Source organism: Sitophilus oryzae, unplaced genomic scaffold, assembly GCF_002938485.1.
Source record: "Sitophilus oryzae breed Bouriz unplaced genomic scaffold, Soryzae_2.0 scaffold_430_pilon_pilon, whole genome shotgun sequence".
Taxonomy (NCBI): domain Eukaryota; kingdom Metazoa; phylum Arthropoda; class Insecta; order Coleoptera; family Curculionidae; genus Sitophilus; species Sitophilus oryzae.
The window spans coordinates 114,962-140,790 of record NW_022147008.1 but is presented as its reverse complement, the minus strand read 5'-3'; the positions used below and the strand labels follow the sequence as shown (position 1 = coordinate 140,790).

Below are 25,829 nucleotides of genomic sequence, written 5' to 3'. Positions count from 1 at the left end.
CTAACTTCACAAAAGTCATCAGTCGTCATTTGTCATTTAAAATGTCAATTTTTATTGAGACGTTTTGTTAATTATTGAATTTGATTGTTTTAGTTTTTACAACTACAATAGTTTAAGAATTATGTAGATAAGTGCATTAAGATGAGTGTTTTCGGTGATTTTCAGCAGGTGTGGCTGCAGAGATTTCCGGAGAGCCCCCTTCCGGGTGCTTGGGAGGAAGACGTTCGTGCGAATCTAGCTAAGCATAAACATAAAGTGGCCCTTTTAAAAGAGGAACTCGAACATGAAGAGTTTTACGTTGAATATCTCGAAAGATTGCTTTCAGATGTTGAGCAACACAAAAAGAAATTAGCCAAAGAAAAGGTTTCTAATGATGAAAGCCACTCGGAACAAATGGGTGTAGACGTTGGTGTAGGTGGGGAGGATGTCTTATCAGAGGTAAATATTTACCAATTTTTTTTCTGCTTTGGTGATCGTAATTACTTAATACATTGTTCACGGTAAATGATTAACGATTACCAGTGTGATCGTGTTGCAAAGAAATATATTTTTAAATTTTACTATTGAGTTACATCTCTTACAAAATATAAATGCCATAAAAATGTACAATATGAGTTTATTAAGGAAGGAACCACATAGAGATAAACCTAGAGATAAGTAGTTTATTAGTAAACCCTAGGTTGTCATCCTAATAAATTTCTAAAATAAATGAATGAATCAATAATTATGTTTGCCTGCTGATAATCTTATCTCTTTTTAATCGTTATGCATCACCAATATATTATTTTGTAATATAGTTTTGTAATAATACTTTAAAATTGATTGATTTTCCAGTTTATAAACAAAAAATTTAAGTACAAATGTGCATGAATAAAATGACACCAGCAGATTTGAATGTATAATTTTGTGTTAAATGTTTATGTATAGGTACATCATTTACACTGCATGAATACATAATGACCAAATTTATAACATTTCAGTGTCATTGCACCTGAAAAGAATTAACATTCTCTTAAGCCACGTTTCATAGGGTTAATTAGTAATTTTAATTATTCATATTTCTGTCGCTGCAATTTCTAGACACATATACAGGGTGGCGCCTCTCATACAACATGGAGGCTGCCAGGAAAACGGTAGTTTATATCGAAATGACATTGTGGGAGCATAATGTAGGTTTGCAGCATTTTATAAAAATACGTAGAGTTCTACAGGGTGTTGCCAAAAAAGTTATTTATCAAAAGTTGTTTTTTTTTTGTAATGGAACACCCTATATGTATATTAATTGATTTTCGGTTTCGAGGAAAAAAATAAAGATGAGTTTTATTAAAGAAGCATATGCCTAAAATGTAAGGTTTTTAACATATTTCACATTTTGTGAAATTGAGAATAAACTCTAAATTTCAATAACAGCTACCTAAATTGTAATTTATCCTGAATAGCTTGATATTTAGTTAAAATAATCATTGTATGTTAAACCAAATCAAAATTTAACATGAAAAGTTTCACAGTGTGAGACAAAATTAATATTGAACATTGGTCACTTATAAAAGCAAGTTATTCTTTTATTTTAAATGGAAGACCCTGTATATTATTTTAAAGTTCAGTAGATAATGCATGTATCATCAAAACACTATTAAGTTTGCCTAGCCTTTACCTCTTAGTGATTTTCCTAGATATTTTTATGATTTAGGGTCAGTAGATCTTTATTATTTGATTGAATCTAAGTGGCTATCTAGGTAATTTGAAGAGACATGAATTTCTCATTGAATATCGGGATACTATATTGGGTGTTCCATTTAAACTAAAAGAGTTTAACTTGCTTTCAAAGGTGATCAATGTTCAATATTAATTTTGTCTCTAACCCAAAATGTTATACCTACAACATTTTGGGTCAAATTTTAATTTGGTTTAACATCCAATGGTTATTTTAAATACATATTAGGCTATACCGGGTAAATTCCCATTTAGGTAGCTTTTATTGGAATTTAAAATTAATTCTTTATTTTTACAAAAATACTAAATATATCAAAAATCTTACATTTTAGGCAAATAATGCATCTCACCTTTATTTTTCTACGAGAATCCGAAAATCAATTAATATATAGAGTGTTCCATTACAAAAAACACAACTTTGATGTGTAACTTTTTTTTTGGTGACACCCTGTATTATATATACTCCCTATTCTATATTTAAAAAAAAATGCTCTAAATTAACCTACATATGCTCACAAAATTTCATTTCAATTCAAACTGTCGTTCTCCTTCGAGCCTCCGCGTTGCGTCGTATGAGATGCTTCACCCTGTATATTCTGTTTTAAGGTGAATAATGACTGTACAATTAAGACATTTAATTGTTTATTACACTTTAGCGGGCTTCAATTGATTTGTCTCTACCAATGCAAGAAGGTCAAATTAAGAATGAGTCATTTTCTGCTCACATGTGCATAAACGAGATATCCAGAAACTTGAAAAAATCTCAGTCGGATATATCTGAAAAGGCACTTTCTGAAGCAGAAACTTCACAGAGTCAAGACCACGAAGCTACGTTTGTTACGGTTATTGAAGTTAATGGACTGAATAAGAAAGAGAATGAGTCGCCTGTAACTAAAAAACCTCCAAGGTAGAATATATAAAATAATAAATGTTTTTATACAATCAACAGGCATCTTAAAATTTTGATGTATTTTAAAGTTTAATATATTTTGTTCTAGTCGGCCGATTTTGATGATTTTTCAAGAAATTTGTAGCTAAATTATTTGACTTTTTAGTACTTATCTCTTTCTAAATTAAAAATGAAAGTTCCCGTCTGTCAATTGTACAAGGGAAAACAAAATGTTGATATTTTGGTGAAAGTTTGAAACACTCTGTGGAATATATTAACAAAGCAAGGAATTTAAAATCATTTTATCATCTAAGTATGTCTTTTCTCGATAGTAGGTTTTTTAATTCATCTCAATATCTTTAATTTTATTGGAGATATTCCCTGAGAATAAGACACTAATAATTTACAGAAATTTTAGCATTGAAAGCATGATTTTGCTTTTTGGTCCTCATCAACGCACTTATAAAATAGTGTTCATTGTTTTTGTAATGCCACTGTCATTGAACAGTCATATTATTATTGTTTATTAATGTTTAGTCTAGTAGAGATGGTTTTAAGTTCTGAAGTACCGCCTATTGCTGCTTTAATTGATCATGTTAGAGATCAACTTTTGAACTTAAAACCAATCTGCTAGAGTAACTGCCCAACAGACAATAATAATATGATTTTTCAAAGACAGGCATTAGATAAATCATAAACACTATTTTATAAGTCTATTGACTAGGACCAAAAGCAAAGGTATGGTTTTAATGTAAAAAATACGAAAAAATGTTAGTGTCTTCTCGAGGGGTAAACCGCTGATCAAATTTTGGTACACCAATGCCTAATTTAGGAATTAAATTGACATTTCCTACGTAATTCCCACAATTCCCCATAATACCTAATAATTCCTAAGAATGCCTGCTAATTCCTAGTAATTCCTCTTAGTTCCACTTAATTGCCTATAATTCCTCTTAATTCCTACAATTCTCACTAAATTCGCAGAAATACTTAACAATTAACAATTCCCCAAAAATACCTCTATTGATTCTTCTAAATAGTAGTGAAAAGATTGTTTAAAATTAACAGAATGTTGCGCGAACGAAGGTTTTACTCTCCGTCTTACTACCTAAACTAACTTTTAGTTAATAAGGATAATACTAGATAACATTTAGGGTGCGTCAGACCTGAGGAGCCAAGCGCGAGACGAGCGCGAGATAACCCACGGAGCCTCATTGCTATCCGTTCCCCATCGATTTTTCGACGGCCGATCAAAGAAAGCTCGCGGCTAAGTCGCGACGTGTTTTTGGTAGGCTCGCTCGACTGCCAGATTGATTTATGAATTTCGACTATTTAAATTTAAGTAATCCCAAATTTTTAAATGGTACACCGTATGTATTATCATTTTTTCTGATAGAATTTACATATTTTGCGACACATTTCTTTAAAAAAATTGAATTAATACAAAATCTATTAATTTTAGATATATAATATCATATGCAAAAAAGGTTACCGAATTGTACGTAGAATCTAATAACAAAATAAAAAATAGGATATTCCCATTAAAAAATATATGTTTTATCTGCAACACTTTTTTGAAGTACCCTGTATACTCTACAGTAATGTTAAAATGTGCCTCTGAACTTTCCAAATAATTTTTTTATTGAATATTTTGTTCTAAAAAAACGTTAAAAAACCGTATTATGTAAAAAACGTCGTGTGTCAAAACAAATGAATAAACAGCCAAAAGGGAAAAAACCGACGATGAATAAAATACGACAAACCAAATACCATGTTAAAGATACACAAATTTATTACTGTATGCATTATTATTTGGCCATCGTTTGTTATATTCAATTACAATTTAATATGTTTTGGCTTCCTCTCACTATGATCCAACTCGGGCTTTTCTCGTAGCAGGCTTGCGTCAAAAAATGGATAGAAACTGTCTCGCTCTTGTCTTGCTTTCGTCTTGCGCTCGGCTCGTCAGGTCTGGACGCACCATAATATTATTTATGGGTCCATAAAACATAAAAATTTTCTCCACACAAGCTATATCCTCAATTCTGGACCAAATAAAATGTTTAAATTCGTTTTTAAGGAATTTGATTTTAAATCTATTGTTGTCAACTATTTCAATCACAACTAATGTAATAATTCTCATCATAAAATATGGCATAGTATGATTTTATTAAAATAGTATTTTCATCTTTGTTTTGCTTTGTAACACTAGCATCATTGCCTGTTTCTAGATCGGAAAAAGTTTCTGAGCTATCTGAGGTACTGTCATGCAAGGAAAAAGCAGACAGTGATAAATCTGATGAGCTTGAATATATTTTAGATTGTTCAGTCTTATGCTCTTTCTTTACATACTCTTTTTTTGGTATATACATGTATCGTGTAGTTTTATCTGACGTTAACAATTCTGAGAATACGAGAACATTGTGCTACGAGGTTCAATGATTACTTTCTATTGGCGCATTGCAGAGTCCCCCCCAACGACAGAACACGCGCACAGCGAAATTTACCAATTGCGCATGCGTGTCAACGTTCTACAAGACCGGAATGGCCAATAATTCCCGCAATTCCTAAATAATTCCTTCATAATTCCCACAATTCCTTTATAATACCCACAATTCCTTAGTAATTCCTAATATTTCCGATAATTCCTAGATTTCCTACAGATTTCTCAGTAATTCCTAACAATTCCCGGATTTGTACACCACAATTCCCCAGCGGTTTACCCCTCGTGTCTTCTTCAAAAGCGAATATCTCTAAAAAAATTAAGCTATTGAGATCAACCAAAATATAAACTATGGAGAAAAGATACATCTAGATGATAAAATGATTTTTAAAGTCCTTGCTTTGTTAATATACTCTACACGGTGTTTCAAACTGTCACCAAAATATCAACATTTTGTTTTCCTTTGTATAATTGACAAATGGCAACTTTGATTTTTAATTTAGAAAAAGATATTAAAAAGTCACATAATATAGCTACAAATTGCTTAAAAAATTATCAAAATCGGTATACTAAAACACAATAAAAAAAACTTTAAGGTGCCCGGTTTTCGTACCGGTGAGTGTATTACATATAAGTGTATTTTTAGCATTCCTGCAAGACCTGACTCTCTGAAAAACACTAACTTTAATACAAATAGAAGTAATAGCGATTCAGTGTCTTCAAGTTCGGAGATTTTAAACAATCCCGACGAGCCTTATTACGATATGGTGGCTCCTGAGGAAGACTATTTGGGAAGAAGTACTAATTCCAGTTCTGAAAATGTCTTTGGATCGAGTAGCACTCTGCCATTAGATCTGAAAACTCAGACATCAGTCGAGCCTCAAAGTCCTGGAGCTTCCAATTATGTTAATATAGAATATTTTATACAGTGAGTAGTATATTTTTTATATCACAGTTTATTTATGTTTGTTTAAATATTAGTCACACAAAGAAGAACGGAAATGATCATAGTAGTAGTGAGGATGAACATGAAGAGCAGGTCGTCTTAAAGAAGCAGACTAATGATAACAGTTCGTATGCTAGTTCAAGTTCTTTAGAATCTACAACGCCAGCAAGCAGAAGAAAGTTTAGTCATGTAATGAAGAGATTTCTTAAAAGTTTGAGGCACATTAAAATGCATTTATTTTTTAGGATGGAGATACCGATAGTGATAAAATGTATAGAAGTATTTTGGGAAATATTATTGATAGTGAGACTAATTACGTTGAGTGGCTTAGTGTTTTGTTAAAAGTAAGAGTGTTGTATTTACAATAATTTAATATATTTTAACTGCTTTTTGTTTCAGTACATGAAAGCTATTCAAGCAACTATAGGTACTTCACAACCAATTGTAACAGAGACTGAATTAAACACAATATTTTACAAGATTCCAGAACTTTATAGTCTCCACGCTAGCTTCCTGGATGCTTTAAAGAAACATTCCCAAAAATGGGATACTCGAATTGGTGATCACTTTAAACATATGGTAAGTATTATTTGGCAACATTAAAATATACAGGGTGGTTATAACGACGCCGAGTTACACGTCAAAGTTGTATTTTTTATAATGGAACATTCCCTATATTAATTGATTTTTGGATTCTAGAAAAAAGAAATAAAGTTGTTATTAGAGAAGTATATAACTAAAATGTAAGGTTTTTACATATTTAACGTTTTAAAAAATAAAGAAAAATGAAGAACAAATTTTAAATTTTAATAAAAGCTATCTCAATTGGAATTTATCTGGTATAGACTAATAAGTAGTTAAAACCATGTTAAAACAGCCATTGTACTTTAAATTAAATTAAAACTTGACCTTAAAGTCATACAGGGCGAGACAAAATTAGTATTGAACATTGTCACTTTTAAAAGCAAGTTTTATGATAAATAGAACACCCAGTGTATTACTTCGATATTCAATAGGGAAATCATGCCTCTTCAAAATACTATTAAGGTTGCCTACCCCTTAAACAAAGATTTTTCAGATATTTTTGCCGCTGTAGGCTAAGATTCCATTTTCGGCAAATTTCTGCGATTTTTTTTGTTTCAACTAACAGATAATGATAACTAATTGGTCAAGCTGAACAAATCTGACAGCTATGTTGAATTAACGAAAAGCATATCACAACCATTTGTAGACAAAAACTTAATAGTATTTTGAAGAGACATGAATTCTCCATTGAATATTGGAATAATATACTAGGTAACCCATTTAAAATACAAATAACTTGCTTTTAAAAGCGACCAATGTTCAATATTAATTTTGTCTCACCCTGTATAACTTTTCGGATCAAATTTTAATTTAGTTTAACATACAACGGTTATTTTAACTAAATATTAGATTATACAGGGTAAATTACAATTTAGGTAGCTTTTATCCAAATTTAAAGTTTATTTTTCATTTTCAAATAATGTTAATTATGTTAAAAACATTACATTTCAGTCATATCCTTCTTTAATGAAATTCGCCTTTATTTTTTTTTCTTGAACCCGAAAATCAATTAATATATAGGGTGTTTGATTACAAAACAGAAAACTTTGATGCTTAACTTTTTTTGGGGACACCCAGTAAAACTTTATATTTTCATAAAATGCTTTCAATTAATCTACATGATCCTAACATTTAACTCCATTACAAACTACCACCGTTCTCCTTGGAGCCTTCGCGTCGTATGAGAGGCGACACCCTGTATTTTTATATATTTTTATTCTCTTTTTCAGGCATCAAACATATCGCTTTATGGTGCTTTTCTAAGTAATTATGGCCAGGCATTAGATACAATAAGAAAATGCCGGGCCAGCAATACACAATTTGCTGAAATTGCTGGGAATGTTATGTGCAAACATTTAGCAGATTTACCAATTAATTTGGAAGATCTCCTTCACAGACCAGTTGCAAGGTAATTTTTTTTATTAATATTGAATTTTTTTTTATTTTTCTCCTGAACTTATTCTAGGGTTCAGAAAAATGCATTGGTTTTGCATGATCTCCAAAAGTGTATTCCAGTTAACCATCCAGATTACCATAGCATCACCGATGCTTTGAATATGACCCAAAATTTCTTGGATCAGTTCAATATGATACAGACAAAATCAATGTTTCCAGTAAGTAAATAATTAAATTATAACTGCTAAAATTCGGAGGTTTATTTAAAACAAAATACAGTAAAGTTATTATTAGTTTTAGTATAAGGAAATAGTAAACATTTTTTAATTTTATTTTTGTGTTTATTCTCTACCTTGTGGGCACAATAATAAAGAAAAATAATATTTAAATATTTATTTCAAAAATATATAAATTCTAATTTTATTAAAAAGTTAATTATTACAAGTTTTTTTTGCTATAATTTCTTCATGGACCAAGATTTTTTCTATTGAAATAAAATTTTACTGAGTAATTTTATTCTCGCGCTTCACTATTTATTAGTTATATGCCATTAAGAGGACACACCTATGTACAACAACAATAGAAGATGCGTTATTTAATTTCACAACATTTTTTTCTTCCTTAAACAATTTAATAAATATGATTTATTGTCCTTTGTGGCAGCTGAAAATTATTCAGCTGCGTAAATATAAATGCTGCATAAAATAAACATGGATTTTAGTAGGTATAAACTTGATTTATCACAAGAGAAAGTTGGCTAAAACTCGTGTATTTTTGTCATGAAATACAGCGTGTTCTATATGAAATAGTGGAAAAATACATATGGTTTATACTCGCACTGTATATATTATATACTATAGCGCACATATTTAAAATGTCAGTTAGTACGAATGTTTTTCCTGATAGACTAAAAACTTCAGTTATAACACCTATTCACAAGTCAGGTTCAAAAGTTGATATTGTGAATTATCGACCTATTAGTGTACTAAACGGTTTAGCCAAAATTTTTGAAATATTGCTTTGCGAGGATATAGAGAATTGTATTAGGAATAGGGTGTCTGATAAGCAACACGGTTTTATTTGCGGAAGATCGACCGTTTCCAACTTGTGTGTTTTTACAAGTTTTGCTTCTGAAGTTATTATGAGTAAGGGACAGATGGATGTAGTGTACACAGATTGTGAAAAAGCTTTTGATAAGGTGAGTCACCGTCTGTTGTTGGGAAAGCTCTCGGACTTTGGATTCTCCAGGAACTCATGTATTTTTCTGAAATCTTATCTGTCATCCAGGAGTCAGCGGGTGAAAGTTGGAGATTCTTTATCCGGGGGTTTCTTGGCAACATCAGGTGTTCCACAGGGCAGTAACTTAGGGCCCATACTTTTTACCATTTATATAAACGACTTACCAACTGTGCTATGCCATTCTGAGTGCCTACTCTTTGCTGATGACTTCAAGGTTTTTAAGGCCATCTCGACTGAACAGGACTGTTTAGATTTTCAAATTGATTTGAATGCAGTATCAAAATGGTTTGTTGAAAACGAAATGTCACTCAACGTTGAAAAGTGCTGTACTATGACCTATACTCGGAAGAACAAATTTCTTGAACATGAATATTTAATAGAGAATAGACCGCTTCAAAGAAGAGATGGTATTAGAGACCTGGGAGTCAATATGCAATCTAATTTAAAATTTAATGACCACTACAGACATATTGTGAATAAAGCACTTAAGAAACTTGGTTTTGTGATTAGAAATTCAAGGAACTTTGTAAACTGTGATATCAGTGATCCTACTGTACAATGCCCTGGTGAGGTCCCAGTTGGAGTATGCCTCCATCATTTGGTCGCCCCGGACGCTGTCCAGCTGTGACCCTCATCGAGCGTGTACAGAAAAGGTTTTTGAGATATTTGTATGTGCGACAGAATAATGCTTATCCTTATATGATCTCATATGTGTCTATGCTTAAGATTTTAATTTCCAAAAGCTGGAAGAACGAAGGCAAATCCAAGCTGTGATATTTGTATTTAATATAGTTAATAACCTAAGATATGGCGATTGTTCGTTGATCAATTTTATACCATTTTATGTACCAAAAGTAGGATTAAGAATGAGAAAGGAAAAACTATTTCAATGTGAAATAAATGGTTGTTCACCCCTTAATTTTATGCTCCTCCAGTGCAATGAATTGATCCTTAAGACTGATATTGATATGTTTAATACTAGTGTTAGGAATATTGTTGCAGCATTTAATGTCATAGTCTAATAGTTAAGTTTATAGTATTGTTGTTGATTTTTTGTTTGTTTACCCTCTCTTACATGTAATTACCATATACTGTGTGTTTGTAAGATTTTCTCTAATAAATAAATAAATAAATAAATAAATAAATATTATATATCATGGAAATAATATAACGTATTTTAGGGTAATGAGTATTGAAGATGACACTGATTAAAAATACTTTCAATAAAAAAATATATGTATAAAAGACTTTACGGCTTAAAAAAAGGCGTCAGAGATGGCTTAAAAATGAACATCGCTGTAATTTTGTATGCAAAAATATGTGGCGATTGTCATTGATCGTCATTTTCTATAATTTTTTTCTGTCAAGCGCACCCCAACTTCGTTTTGATCCCCAAATTCTTTTTTTTTATCATACGGTATATGAAAATATACATACAGTACGTTTGTCCGTTCTGTAGCTATGGAGTATCCGTGGAAACGATTTTCGTAAAAAATTAGACGACGCGTCCCATCAATAAAAATTCGACAAATCTGCAAGTAGCCAATAAAATGAGTGGGCGGAGCGATTTGCGGTGACGTACTCGTCAATTCGACGTATAAAATATATTGTTGTTTATTTAAATGTTTTTGTCCGCATTCCTTTCATAGACACAGATCCAGCAGATGTACTGTACGTTTATTAAAATAAGAGAGCCTTTTCGTGACCTCTAGATCTAGATTATTCTGTATATAATATATTTTTTGAAATATGGCGTTATTTTTCAATAAAATGTATTGCACTACAAAAATTCTTTAAAAATACTGTATACCGGGTGCGTCTCAAAAGTGGCTCACCCCTATAACTTTTTTATTTTTTCAGTAAAATAAACGATATTTAGTATGTTAGTATATGACATAAATTAGGATTGATTGACGTATTTAATTGTTTTCGGTCACTTCCTGTTTCACCGGAAATGACTACAACTTTTGGTTTTTAAATGAAACCCTCGGTATATTTTTACTTTATTCAATAGAAAATAACACTCTGAATAGAATGACATATCATCTGTCAACTTTTGACATTTTCGCATATGGTTTATTTGAAATTATAACTGCGGTTCGTCACGAAAATTTGACTTGAAATACCTAAGTATGTGGTATATATAGTAAAACGTTCCATTTGAAAAAATTGAGATATGATTAAAAATACGATTTGAGCATTTTCTAACTGGCCAGGATAAAACACTAAAAACATTAGACGATCAAATCTATTTTTCCAAGGGTTCTTGATTAAGAATTAGTGTTTTTAACCTAGCCATGGCACTCTAAATTGAATTTTAAAATACGATTTTTTATTAAGCGAGAATGTCAAAAGTTGACATAATGATATGTCATTCTATTCATAATGTCATTTTTTATCGAGTAAAGTAAAAAAAAATACCGGGGTGCCATTTAAAAATCAAAAGTTGTAGTCATTTCCGGTGAAACTGGAAGTAACCAAAAACAATTGGATATGTAAATCAATCCTAATTTATGTCATATATTAACATACCAAATCTCGTTTTTTTATTTGAAAAATTAAAGAAGTTATAGGGGTGAGCCACTTTTGAGACGCACCCGGTATAGATTATTTTTCATATTTAATATACATGTAAGGCTGGTCAATATTTTACCCAAACTTAAAGTCTTTTTCTTTTCTTTTCTTTTAGTCAAATGACAGAGCTCAAAGAAGACTGGTTAAGAACTCATTTATTGTTGAGCATGTAGATGGTCACAGAAAATTGAGACATTTGTTCTTGTTCAATGATGTTATAGCCTGTGCCAAGTATAAGGTATTCATGTTATGATAATTTACGTCTTTATCACTCATTATAACTGATTTGTTTATTTTCTTAGTCTTCTGGAAGAAACGAAAAATATACTTTTGAACTGAAATGGTTCATTCCAGTGGAAGATATATTAATACTGGAAGAAACCACGGCAAATCTACATGAAACCTCACAGTCAAATATTGTATCATTAAAATCTCAGGCTTCCAATGTCCGCGATCAGCTCAGGCAAGAGGAAAAACTGAACGAAGAGAAGGTAATTTTGTTTTTGTTTTGAAGATACTCATAACTTTGTTTTTTCTTTATTTTCTATTATTAATTTTTATTTTATTTTTTATTTATTAGCATCGTTCCAAATTGAGCAGGGGCTCTGACAAATTTCGAAAAAGACTGGTAGAACTAGAAAGTCAATTAGTGTTAGTTTCGCCGAATTTGGTTTATAGAATCAAAAACAGGACAACTGGGAGAACGTACGTGTTCTTTTTATCCAGCGATTTTGAGAGAAATCAGTGGATTGAAGCCATCCAGACTTTACAGGTAATATAGTAATGTCTTTTTATAATAACTAAAAATTGTTGTTAAAAAAGTTGCTAGGCTATTAAATATGTTTAAAATAAATATATTTACTACAATAGATAAAAAATCATATATCTCAGATAAATATATTTTTTTTACTTGGCTGATGGTTGAGATTTATAAAACTTATAAATATAGGCTTGTGGAAAAAAATGTTAGTAGGTGTATTTAAAAAATATAGTATGAGATCATGATCTTAAATTTGAACTACTTCTCGTACTAAAGAAATTTTTAAATTTATTTTTCATGTATTTTGGACAATTATACCACTTTACTTTTAATCATTTTAGATTTTCGTTGCTCCTAGTTATACCAAACAATATACTGAATTTAAGACTAATTTGTTCATAGTTTCACAAGTGGAGCTTTTTTGTGTATTCTGGAAAATTAAATCAGTTACTGTTGAGTAAAATCCACATTTTTAATCTCCCCTGTATTCCAAACATACTGAAATTTTAACCAGTTTATTAAGAGTCTTCAGATGCAGAGACTTTATCAAGAATACCTTTTTATTCTTTTATATGTGCAAATTCAGGGTTGTGTGAAAAGGGACAAATGTTTTGGCACTTTTTTCTTGCGTGTATTTTACACTTTTGAAGCTCCCCTGTATATTAAATCAAACAGCACACCGAAATTTAAACTAGCTTATTAACAGTTCCTAGAGATGCAGAACCTTACCCATAGATTGGGTTGTACAAAAAAATAAATAAAGAAGTGTTCAATATTCAATTATTATTTTCTAGTAAATATCTGATTCTTTAAGTATAACAAGCACTGAAAAATATACCTCTCTCTCTTTGGTCCGTTTCCCTGAAGAGGGATTAGTGACTATGATGTTCCTGTAGCGGTTTTTATCGTATTGGGCCAGTCCGCTCTGTTTTGAGCCATGCTGACGGTTTCATGAAGGCCTTGGCCGATTAGGTCTTTAGTTTGATCAACCCATCTCTTGGGTGATCTTCCTCGTGGTCGCTTTCCCTCTACCTTTCCCTCGACTATTAGCGGCTGCATTGAGTCCGTTCTTCTATTAGTGTGCCGGTACACCAAGGGATTATGAAAGTTTTTGAAACATCTCGGATTTTTGCAGTTCCGATAAGTAATGGTTTTATTTTATGCGACCCTGAGGCATTGGCGCCTCCCAGAAATGTAACTCTTCATTTGGCTATTTTGAGTCCAGGTGCAGTTTTTTCGGTTAGTGATACATATGTTTTATCAGGTAACAATTGCCAATACAACCCAGTTTCATCAGCATTGCACAACTGGTGCTCATTTAATTCATATTTTTCAATCACCATTTTTAGTTTTTCTTTAAATGGATTAATAAGTTCTGGCTGACTTGGCAGTTTTTCTCCGGTTATTTTTAAAAACCTTACCCCATACCGTTCTTTAAACCGTTGCAACCACCCATCACTTGCTTTAAAGCTGCTAACTTTTAAACTGGAACTTAAACTCAAAACTTTTTGCTTTATCATCTCTCCAGAAACTGGCATATTTCCCTCGCATTTTTTTGTTAATTTAGACGCACAACTTGCAACTCTTTCGCCAATTCTTCTTTTTTTGTTTTTAATTAAACACACTGTTGATTATATTGTACTTTTTTGCCAAAAGCGTCACGCCTAACCCTTTACCCTAACATCTTCTAAAAGTTTCGCTTTCTCATGAAGAGAGAGACATTTTGATTTGCCTTTCACTTTAACCATTTTAAATTATTACAGTTAAAGAGTTATTAAACACTTTATAGACTCTGTTTAGGAAACTAGCTGCGTTCACATCTGCAATGAATTTGAACTCTCTAACAGACACAAAATAGGAAAAAAACAAGATCTAACAAGTTGTTCATATTACCGAGATTTCAGGCTGTTCATACTATAGAGTAGTCAATGAAAAAATTATTGTGTTCATATTACTGCGTGTTTATACTATCGCGATTGTACTGTATAACTAAAATGTAAGATTTTTACATATTTAACATTTTAAAAAATAAAGAAAAATGAAGAACAAATTTTAAATTTTAATAAAAGCTATCTAAATTGGAATTTATCTGGTATAGACTAATAAGTAGTTAAAACAGCCGTTGTACTTTAAATTAAATTAAAACTTGACCTTAAAAGTCATACAGGGCGAGACAAAATTAGTATTGAACATTGTCACTGTTAAAAGCAAGTTTTATGATAAATAGAACACCCAGTGTATTACTTCGATATTCAATAGGAAAATCATGTCTCTTCAAAATACTATTAAGGTTGCCTATCCCTCAAAAAAAGACTTTTCAGATATTTTTGCTGCTGTAGGCTAAGATTCCATTTTCGGCAAATTTCTGCGATTTTTTTTTGTTTCAACTAACTGATAATGATAACTAATTGGTCAAGCTGAACAAATCTGACAGCTATGTTGAATTAACGAAAAGCATATCACAACCATTTGTAGACAAAAACTTAATAGTATTTTGAAGAGACATGAATTCTCCATTGAATATCGGAATAATATACTAGGTAACCCATTTAAAATACAAATAACTTGCTTTTAAAAGCGACCAATGTTCAATATTAATTTTGTCTCACCCTGTATAACTTTTCGGATCAAATTTTAATTTAGTTTAACATACAACGGTTATTTTAACTAAATATTAGATTATACAGGGTAAATTACAATTTAGGTAGCTTTTATCGAAATTTAAAGTTTATTTTTCATTTTCAAATAATGTTAATTATGTTAAAAACATTACATTGCAGTCATATCCTTCTTTAATGAAATTCGCCTTTATTTTTTTTTTCTTGAACCCGATAATCAATTAATATATAGGGTGTTCGATTACAAAACAGAAAACTTTGATGCTTAACTTTTTTTGGGGACACCCAGTAAAACTTTATATTTTCATAAAATGCTTTCAATTAATCTACATGATCCTAACATTTAACTCCATTACAAACTACCACCGTTCTCCTTGGAGCCTTCGCGTCGTATGAGAGGCGACACCCTGTATTTTTATATATTTTTATTCTCTTTTTCAGGCATCAAACATATCGCTTTATGGTGCTTTTCTAAGTAATTATGGCCAGGCATTAGATACAATAAGAAAATGCCGGGCCAGCAATACACAATTTGCTGAAATTGCTGGGAATGTTATGTGCAAACATTTAGCAGATTTACCAATTAATTTGGAAGATCTCCTTCACAGACCAGTTGCAAGGTAATTTTTTTTATTAATATTTAATTTTTTTTTAATTTTTCTCCTGAACTTATTCTAGGGTTCAGAAAAATGCATTGGTTTTGCATGATCTCCAAAATGCATTCCAGTTAACCATCAGATTACCATAGCATCACCGATGCTTTGAATATGACCCAAAATTTCTTGGATCAGTTCAATATGATACAGACAAAATCAATGTTTCCAGTAAGTAAATAATTAAATTATAACTGCTAAAATTCGGAGGTTTATTTAAAACAAAATACAGTAATGTTATTATTAGTTTTAGTATAAGGAAATAGTAAACATTTTTTTAATTTTATTTTTGTGTTTATTCTCTACCTTGTGGGCACAATAATAAAGAAAAATAATATTTAAATATTTATTTCAAAAATATATAAATTCTAATTTTATTAAAAATCAAGTTTTTTTTGCTATAATTTCTTCATGGACCAAGATTTTTTCTATTGAAATAAAATTTTACTGAGTAATTTTATTCTCGCGCTTCACTATTTATTAGTTGTATGCCATTAAGAGGACACACCTATGTACAACAACAATAGAAGATGCGTTATTTAATTTCACAACATTTTTTTCTTCCTTAAACAATTTAATAAATATGATTTATTGTCCTTTGTGGCAGCTGAAAATTATTCAGCTGCGTAAATATAAATGCTGCATAAAATAAACATGGATTTTAGTAGGTATAAACTTGATTTATCACAAGAGAAAGTTGGCTAAAACTCGTCTATTTTTGTCATGAAATACAGCGTGTTCTATATGAAATAGTGGAAAAATACATATGGTTTATACTCGCACTGTATAGTCTATAAAATGAATAACTTTGAATTTTGACCATTATTTCTTACCAACACGGCAAATATAAAATCCCTCTGTCAAAAAAGTTACTGATATTCTTTAAATTGAGTGCCTGATCGAATCAGATAGGTAACTCTTTTTACTTTCGTGAAATAGAAAAGGAAAATAATAAAACAAGTGACAGTTGTTCCTCTTCTTCCAAAAATCAACCCAAAATGTCATAATGGTCAAAGGTAAAATGTCATCAGCTTTTGACATTTCTAAATATCAGACCAATGCCGTCTCTAATAGAACAGCCTCGGAGCGAGATTTATGACGTCACGCTAATTAGATACTATGGATTAATAAATATGTTGTAGAATACATGGAAAACATAACTATTCCTCGTATTTTTGGTTTGTATTTTAAAATCAAAGTTTGTTTTTCAAATACAAACCAAAAATACGATATATATACATAATAATTATGTTTTCCATGTATTCTACAACATATTTATTAATCCGTAGTATCTAACTAGCGTGACGTCATAAATCCCGCTCAGAGGCTGTTCTATTAGAGACGGCATTGCGTCAGCATGGCTGCAAGTTGCTAACTTAATAAAATAAACACTAAAAAAGCCCGCGGGAACTGTCAAATTCAAAGTTATTCATTTCACAGACTATATATGTATATCATGGAAATAATATAACGTATTTTAGGGTAATGAGTTTTGAAGATGACACTGATTAAAAATACTTTCAATAAAAAAATATATGTATAAAAGACTTTACGGCTTAAAAAAAGGCGTCAGAGATGGCTTAAAAATGAACATCGCTGTAATTTTGTATGCAAAAATATGTGGCGATTGTCATTGATCGTCATTTTCTATAATTTTTTTCTGTCAAGCGCACCCCAACTTCGTTTTGATCCCCAAATTCTTTTTTTTATCATACAGTATATGAAAATATACATACAGTACGTTTGTCCGTTCTGTAGCTATGGGGTATCCGTGGAAACGATTTTCGTAAAAAACTAGACGACGCGTCCCATCAATAAAAATTCGACAAATTTGCAAGTAGCCAATAAAATGAGTGGTCGGAGCGATTTGCGGTGACGTACTCGTCAATTCGACGTATAAAATATATTGCTGTTTATTTAAATGTTTTTTGTCCGCATTCCTTTCATAGACACAGATCCAGCAGATGTACTGTACGTTTATTAAAATAAGAGAGCCTTTTCGTGACCGTCTAGATCTAGATTATTCTGTATATAATATATTTTTTGAAATATGGCGTTATTTTTCAATAAAATGTATTGCACTACAAAAATTCTTTAAAAATACTGTATACCGGGTGCGTCTCAAAAGTGGCTCACCTCTATAACTTTTTTATTTTTTCAGTAAAATAAACGAGATTTGGTATGTTAGTATATGACATAAATTAGGATTGATTGACGTATTTAATTGTTTTCGGTCACTTCCTGTTTCACCGGAAATGACTACAACTTTTGATTTTTAAATGAAACCCTCGGTATTTTTTACTTTATTCGATAGAAAATGACCCTCTGAATAGAATGACATATCATCTGTCAACTTTTGACATTTTCGCATATGGTTTATTTGAAATTATAACTGCGGTTCGTCACGAAAATTTGACTTGAAATACCTAAGTATGTGGTATATATAGTAAAACGTTCCATTTGAAAAAATTGAGATATGATTAAAAATACGATTTGAGCATTTTCTAACTGGCCAGGATAAAACACTAAAAACATTAGACGATCAAATCTATTTTTCCAAGGGTTCTTGATTAAGAATTAGTGTTTTTAACCTAGCCATGGCACTCTAAATTGAATTTTAAAATACGATTTTTTATTAAGCGAGAATGTCAAAAGTTGACATAATGATATGTCATTCTATTCATAATGTCATTTTTTATCGAGTAAAGTAAAAAAAAATACCGGGGTGCCATTTAAAAATCAAAAGTTGTAGTCATTTCCGGTGAAACTGGAAGTAACCAAAAACAATTGGATATGTAAATCAATCCTAATTTATGTCATATATTAACATACCAAATCTCGTTTTTTTATTTGAAAAATTAAAGAAGTTATAGGGGTGAGCCACTTTTGAGACGCACCCGGTATAGATTATTTTTCATATTTAATATACATGTAAGGCTGGTCAATATTTTACCCAAACTTAAAGTCTTTTTCTTTTCTTTTCTTTTAGTCAAATGACAGAGCTCAAAGAAGACTGGTTAAGACTCATTTATTGTTGAGCATGTAGATGGTCACAGAAAATTGAGACATTTGTTCTTGTTCAATGATGTTATAGCCTGTGCCAAGTATAAGGTATTCATGTTATGATAATTTACGTCTTTATCACTCATTATAACTGATTTGTTTATTTTCTTAGTCTTCTGGAAGAAACGAAAAATATACTTTTGAATTGAAATGGTTCATTCCAGTGGAAGATATATTAATACTGGAAGAAACCACGGCAAATCTACATGAAACCTCACAGTCAAATATTGTATCATTAAAATCTCAGGCTTCCAATGTTCGCGATCAGCTCAGGCAAGAGGAGAAACTGAATGAAGAAAAGGTAGAATTTTTTCTTGAAAATATGATAATGATTTTTGTTTTATTATATTTATAAAATATGTTATTTATTTATTAGCATCGTTCAAAATTGAGCAGGGGCTCTGACAAATTTCGAAAAAGACTGGTAGAACTAGAAAGTCAATTAGTGTTAGTTTCGCCGAATTTGGTTTATAGAATCAAAAACAGGACAACTGGAAGGACGTACGTGTTCTTTTTGTCCAGCGATTTTGAGAGGAATCAGTGGATTGAAGCCATCCAGACTTTACAGGTAACTTTACAGGTTGTTAAAAAAATCGCTAGGGTATTAAATATGTTTAAAATAAATATATTTACTACAATAGATAAAAAAAGCATATATTTCAAATAAATATTTTTTTTTCCTTGGCTGATGCTTGAGATTTATAAAACATGTAACATGTAAATATAGGTTTGTGAAAAAAAAAGGTAATAGGTGTATTTAAAAAAGGTAATATGAGATCATGATCTTAAAATTTGAACTACTTCTCATACTAAACAAATTTTTAAATGTATTTTTCATGTATTTTGGACAATTATACCACTTTACTTTTAAGCATTTCAGATTTTTGTTGCTCCCCTGTATACCAAACAATATACTGTATTTAAGACTAGTTTGTTCATAGTTTCACAAGTGGAGCTTTTTTGTGTATTCTGGAAAATTAAATCAGTTACTGTTGAGTAAAATCCACATTTTTAATATCCCCTGTATTCCAAACATACTGACATTTTGACCAGTTTATTAGGAGATGCTTCAGATGCAGATACTTTATCAGGAATATCTTTTTATTCTCTTATATGTGCAAATTCAGGATTGTGTGAAAAGGGACAAATGTTTTGGCACTTTTTTCTTGCGTGTATTTTACACTTTTGAAGCTCTCTTGTATATTAAATCAAACAGCACACCGAAATTTAAACTAGCTTATTAACAGTTCCTAGAGATGCAGAACCTTACCCATAGATAGGGTTGTACAAAAAAATAAATAAAGAAGTGTTCAATATTCAATTATTATTTTCTACTAAATATCTGATTCTTTAAGTATAACATGCACTGAAAAATATACCACTTGAGTGAATTTTACATATTTGCAGTTTAAAGCTCCTCTGTATATCAGTCATAAATCTAAAATGTTTACAAGTTTTTTAGTATTTTATTGAGATACACATTTTTTTCAAGAATATAAATTTCTTATCAACTACCTTTTTATTGTCTCAAGCTTTTTACTTTTTTCTAGATTATCTATTAATTTTTGACAGATTTTTTTATGTTAATGTTTAATAATAAGATATACATGACATAGAAATTATCGCCAAAAGTTTCACTTATTGTGGCGCTTTTTTCTGTCAAACAATACGTTGAATATTATTTCTATTAATTTGAACAGAGGACAGAAAGGACTGGAAAGCAGCCGAACAACGCGTCTCAATTCAGCATGTTTGAATTACAAACATGGATTACAGCGTGCAGACAGTTTTTGAAAACCAACATGGGATCGTACTTATTGAGAAGCGGCAACGACGAAAGTCTTCTCGTAGGGGATCTGCACGTACACATCTCCGATTTAGTTGGACTAGAATATTCCTGTGGTAAGTCAACAGAGAAGAAAAATTAGCGTTTTATTAGTAAAATAAAACACTAAATCACCACAATACACCAAAACACTTTTACTTTTACACTGGACGCACGTTTCGCTAACCATGTTAGCATCATCAGCAGATGATTATAAACTGAAATACAATCTACAATTGGAGTGTTTATATACTCGCTCAGTGGGCACAGAGTGGGCGTGGCAAGATCTAGCCAACCGAGTCAGAACCCACCGAGCGTAACAGTTAGATTTCCGCCACTAGAGTAGTAACTTGAAGGAATTGGACCGTTGTCTCTGTTCATACTATCTTTACATTTATTAATTCTGATGCTTTCATATGCATCTAATTGCCTGTAATTTGAGACTTGTTTTATTAGTGTTCTGTACGCCATGACAGAGAAACATTTTTAACTAATTCTTTGCTTACCTATTTCAATTTTTTTTTGCTATTCTTACTTTTTTTTCTATAGATCTTTACGTTTGTCTGGAAGTTGACTTCTATGGTCATTTCTTCCAAAAGGCCAAAACAAAAGTTTCTAAAAATTCTCAAACGCCCCACTGGAACGAGAACTTCGTGGTAGATCTGGAAGGTTGCGAGAATTTGCGAATTCTCATATACAGGGCGAACGAAAATCCGACGCAGGACACTTTATTCGGGAAGCATACGATAAAGTTGTCGCGAAAATGGTTGAACGAACAGCAGACGACTGAAAGGAAACTTACGGTAAAATTTAACGAAGAAATTGAAATTTTAACGATAAAATATATTTTTTATCTTGTATTTTCAGATAAATAGTTGTATATTTAGAATGGATCTTCGATACGTTCCTTGTGAAGTGAGTCTTAGACGAGTACCGACAGGCAAAGTGGGAGCTTTGTTTGGAGAAAAAATACTGGCTGTGTGCAAGTAAGTTTCAACTTGATTGAAATCAACCGATTTGGTCATTTTAGAAGTGTGGTCTGGATTTTAACGTCTAACACAGAGAATAATATAAATGCCTGGTTGACAGACAGAGAGACAAAATTAAAAGCGGCATACAGTGTTGCCGGTTTTTACGTTTGTAGGAAAATTTGTGTTGAAAAAAAAACTATTTTTAAAACTTTCATGTATATTACTGAAATGAACATAGTATATCTAAGTTAAATATAATCTATTACATCTGTAGTAAAATGAGTAACTCATTATGATTAACATTTTCCATAAACGCCTACTTGTGCTGTTTGAACTTTTGATGCAAAATCCAGCAATACCGAAATGTATCAACCCAACTTTTATCTCTTTTTAATACATTTGATTTTAAATTATTAAGCTGTCTACATCACTGTCTTACACGTTAAAATTCAGGCCACACTTCTAAAATGACCAAATCGGTATACAAATTTTAATACTATCTTTATAGTACAGGATCCGGCTGCAGGATTATTATGCTCATCATATTTTTAATCAAAGGGATTTTTAATTCAGGATCTGGCATTCTCATGAGGCGCCCAAACCATTTCAGCGATCTTATCTCTTTTCTATCACCAACCATATCCTGAGCATCCATTCTTCTTCTGACTTCTTCGTTGCATGCACACTCTCTTCTAGATACTTGTGCGTTTTGCCTGAGGTAGTCCATTTCGGTAGCAAGAAGTTTTTTGTACTAGTCAGAGTTAGCAGTCCTTACCTCACATCCATCGCACAAGACGGATTTAATCAGACTCTTTCCCAGTCGCTTTTTGTTCATAATGGATATGTGGTTATCCCACCAAACTAAGTTTAAACATCCTATTACTCGTTCTGAATCCTTACATTAATTTCCTGTTGTTTGAGGCCTTTTTTTAAATATTAACGTCCAAATATTTAAATTGTTTGACCTGATTAAACTGACTTGATCAAACTGCATTATTCAACCACAGTTTGCAATTGGTTTCTGAGTTAGCCACCAACATTTCTTAAAACTGATTTTTAATCCCCATTTCTTTGATATTCTTAGATTATCTTTTAAAATACATCTCTAATTACAGGAGGCAGAAACGAAACATTCCGTTTATTATAACGGCTTGTATAAGAGAAGTTGAAAGAAGAGGCATGTCAGAAGTAGGAGTTTATAGGGTTTCAGGGTCTGCTAGCGACATTTCGAAGTTAAAAAAGTCATTTGAAACAAGTAAGTCTACCCCTATTAGATATTATTTGATTAGTTCACGTGACAGGTACCTCATTAAAAGTATACAATAAACGGTTTGTTCAAGTAAAGTGACGCCAAGCGGATTCTACAGCTTATTTACAATATAATACAAACTTTGCGAGCCCGGACCTCTTTTTTAACATATAATTTAACAGGAAATGAACTACTAGAAATTTATCTGTTAATACACATTCTTTTATTCGTTTGATATTCGCATTTTTGTCTATGCTTATACTATGTTATAGCACAATTTGACATTTTTTATTAACATGAAACCACAGAATATTTTAGCTATATGAAAGGGACAGCGAGTGTCAGCTCCCATATTTCATCATAAGATAAGAAGTCACATATTTTAACAAATTCACTGTTCACGGAAAAATGTTTATAATTTTATTGAAAGGTTTATATTTTTTTGTAAAATGTGTACTTATATATTTTGGAAATATTAACCTGGGATGGGAATTTAAGCTTATCTTCTTTTTTACGTTTTGATGTAATGTTTACATTAAAAAAACCATAAAGTCCAAAAAAAATCTGAAGATTTTTTACTTCCTTTGGTTTCTACACAAATGAAAAAAATATATTATTGATAGAAAATTTTAGCAGTTTATAAGAGTGTTTTACTAATCTGAAAAAGTGTTTTTGTTTTTTATAAAAAAAAATATTTTTTACACGTAAAAAGTTTCATTTTTCATTATGCTTTTTTACATGTTCATTCTTCATATTAACCATGAAGTAAACTTTCAACAACTACGATATTATTTCAGATTCATATGAAGCTGAACAGCTTTTAAAAGAAGTAGACATACATTCTGTGACAGGAATTCTAAAGTTATATCTTAGGGAGCTTCCTGAGGCTCTATTTACAGACCACTTATATCCGGAGCTGTTAGAGGTTTTTAATCAAAGCAATGGCAATTTAATAAAAAGGACCGAGTTGTTGAAGTCGTGCTTTGAGAAATTACCGTTGCAGAACAGAGAGAGCATTAAATGCATCCTAGATCATCTGATGAGGTTAGTATAACAAAAAACCATGTCTCAGAACTTAAGGACGAGAATGCTTAATTTTTTAACGTTTCCTTAAGTTTAATGGTAGTGTTATATGATAATTTTAATTTACACGTATTATAACTCACAATATTTTAATTTAACGGCTCAAAAAACTTCCACAATGCACTGGATTTTGATAAGATATTTAGGTATTTTTAAAAATGCAATTCCTGTTGGTATTTTGATCTAACTACCATTTATTCACAAAAGCGTTCTCTTTCAGGGTACACGCTTATGAGGAAGACAATAAAATGTCGCTGCACAATTTGGCAACCGTGTTCGGGCCCACGTTATTGCGTCCCGCCCTGACCAAGCCCGACAGCACCAAGAAAGATGGCCAGAGACAGCGAGAGAACTTGGCCGCTGGCACGGTGGACGTTATGGCACAGGCGGGCATTCTCTATTGTTACTTGTTAGATTTGAACGAGACGCAGAAGATTAACAGGAGGTAGTTTACTTTTACACAGTACAATATACGCTATTAAGTATTTTATATTTATTTAATTTATAAGGGCATAATACAATTTCGAGTTTAAGAGACGCGCGAGAAGTTATACGACTGCATTATATCAATGCTTTAGTGATGTTTATACAGTTATTATACAGTGGTGGCTGAAAAGTTGAAAAGAAATTGGAATTTTATTACTGAGTTGTCAAAAAATGTGAAATTGATGAAATCTGTCCAGTATCAAAAGAAATATATTGACATATGTCATGTGTCTTATGTCGTATATGTCTGTCATTGCTGTAATTTACAAAAATGCATTTTACATAAATATGAAAAAAATGGAGTTGATATAAGAAGAAATTGAAAGTTTACTTATAGTCTGCGCAAATGGGGGATCCCTGACAGTGACAGTTATGTCTTATCGTTTTAAATCGCAGATAAATTGTATTTTCTGTCATTTTTTGGATGTCGTCTGTCGAAATCTTTCCTTAGATGTGTTAAAAAATGAACCCAATTAATGACTTGGTGTGCAATTTATTGGAAACTCCCTTCAGACGGTGGACAGATGAAGATAAGAGGGATGTTTTATCTCAAGGGCGACCAACTGGAACTTTAACCATAAATTGCAAAAAAGAAATAAGAAAAAGTTTCTTTTAAGTATTTTGTATTTGACAGCCCCTAGATGTTAGCTGTCAACTTTGACTTGGTGCATTTTAAGTTGTTTTCAAAGCAGAAGTGATTGCCACAAAAAGATTTTTTTTAAAACTCTAATATAAAAAAACTCCATATGGATCCAACTTTATGGTGGACCCTGTATATAATGTTTATTATATTTAAAACTGGTTGTATCTCTTTTTACTTAATGCGTTTTAGCCATAAATTGCAAACTAAATGGAAAATATTATAGGTAATAGTGTATAAATAATAACAAAAAAATTTTTGACAAAATGGTGAATGCACCAAAAATTGTTCAAATAATAATTTAAAAAATGTTGACAAAATGGTGAATGCGCTAAAAAAATTCGCCTGCGGTGCAATTTAAAAGAAAAATCTTTACTTAATTTTATACCCACGAGCCGCCACTGTTTTTTTGTTATTATGTACTTACTGTCTTGACATTTGGAAATGACGTATGTCACAATAATTTTTAGGTTACTGAACATGCTGAATTAATTTTACATAAAATATTTTGATTGATAACTCAACAATAAACAATATTCCTATTTGTTCAGAACTTTCGTGGACACTAAAACTATTCCATTAGTTTGTAGACGTTTTATTTGAATGTATATTTAACGTAACTGCGCTAGATAAGGTTTATTATGGTACATATTTAATTTTTCCTGAACGTAAATATAACGTATACATAATGATATAT

The 25,829-nt window shown here is 31.2% G+C and overlaps 1 protein-coding gene and 1 long non-coding RNA gene across 2 annotated transcripts; both read left to right on the top strand.

The window, feature by feature from the left end:
- Nucleotides 1–35: 35 nt before the first annotated feature.
- Nucleotides 36–24,489, top strand: LOC115885843 (active breakpoint cluster region-related protein-like). The gene is made up of 17 exons (XM_030904865.1): nucleotides 36–438; nucleotides 2,370–2,620; nucleotides 5,692–5,973; nucleotides 6,027–6,180; nucleotides 6,237–6,335; nucleotides 6,391–6,570; nucleotides 7,806–7,984; nucleotides 8,042–8,189; nucleotides 11,900–12,022; nucleotides 12,087–12,275; nucleotides 12,365–12,556; nucleotides 20,579–20,780; nucleotides 21,253–21,506; nucleotides 21,571–21,689; nucleotides 22,790–22,929; nucleotides 23,721–23,967; nucleotides 24,227–24,489. Exons 1-17 carry the CDS (start codon nucleotides 142–144, stop codon nucleotides 24,453–24,455), a joined length of 3,285 nt encoding a protein of 1,094 aa, XP_030760725.1. The 5' UTR covers nucleotides 36–141; the 3' UTR covers nucleotides 24,456–24,489.
- LOC115885844 lies at nucleotides 15,609–18,838 on the top strand. The gene is made up of 3 exons (XR_004050800.1): nucleotides 15,609–15,782; nucleotides 15,841–15,986; nucleotides 18,805–18,838. It is a non-coding gene; the product is annotated as an uncharacterized LOC115885844 (long non-coding RNA).
- Nucleotides 24,490–25,829: the final 1,340 nt, after the last annotated feature.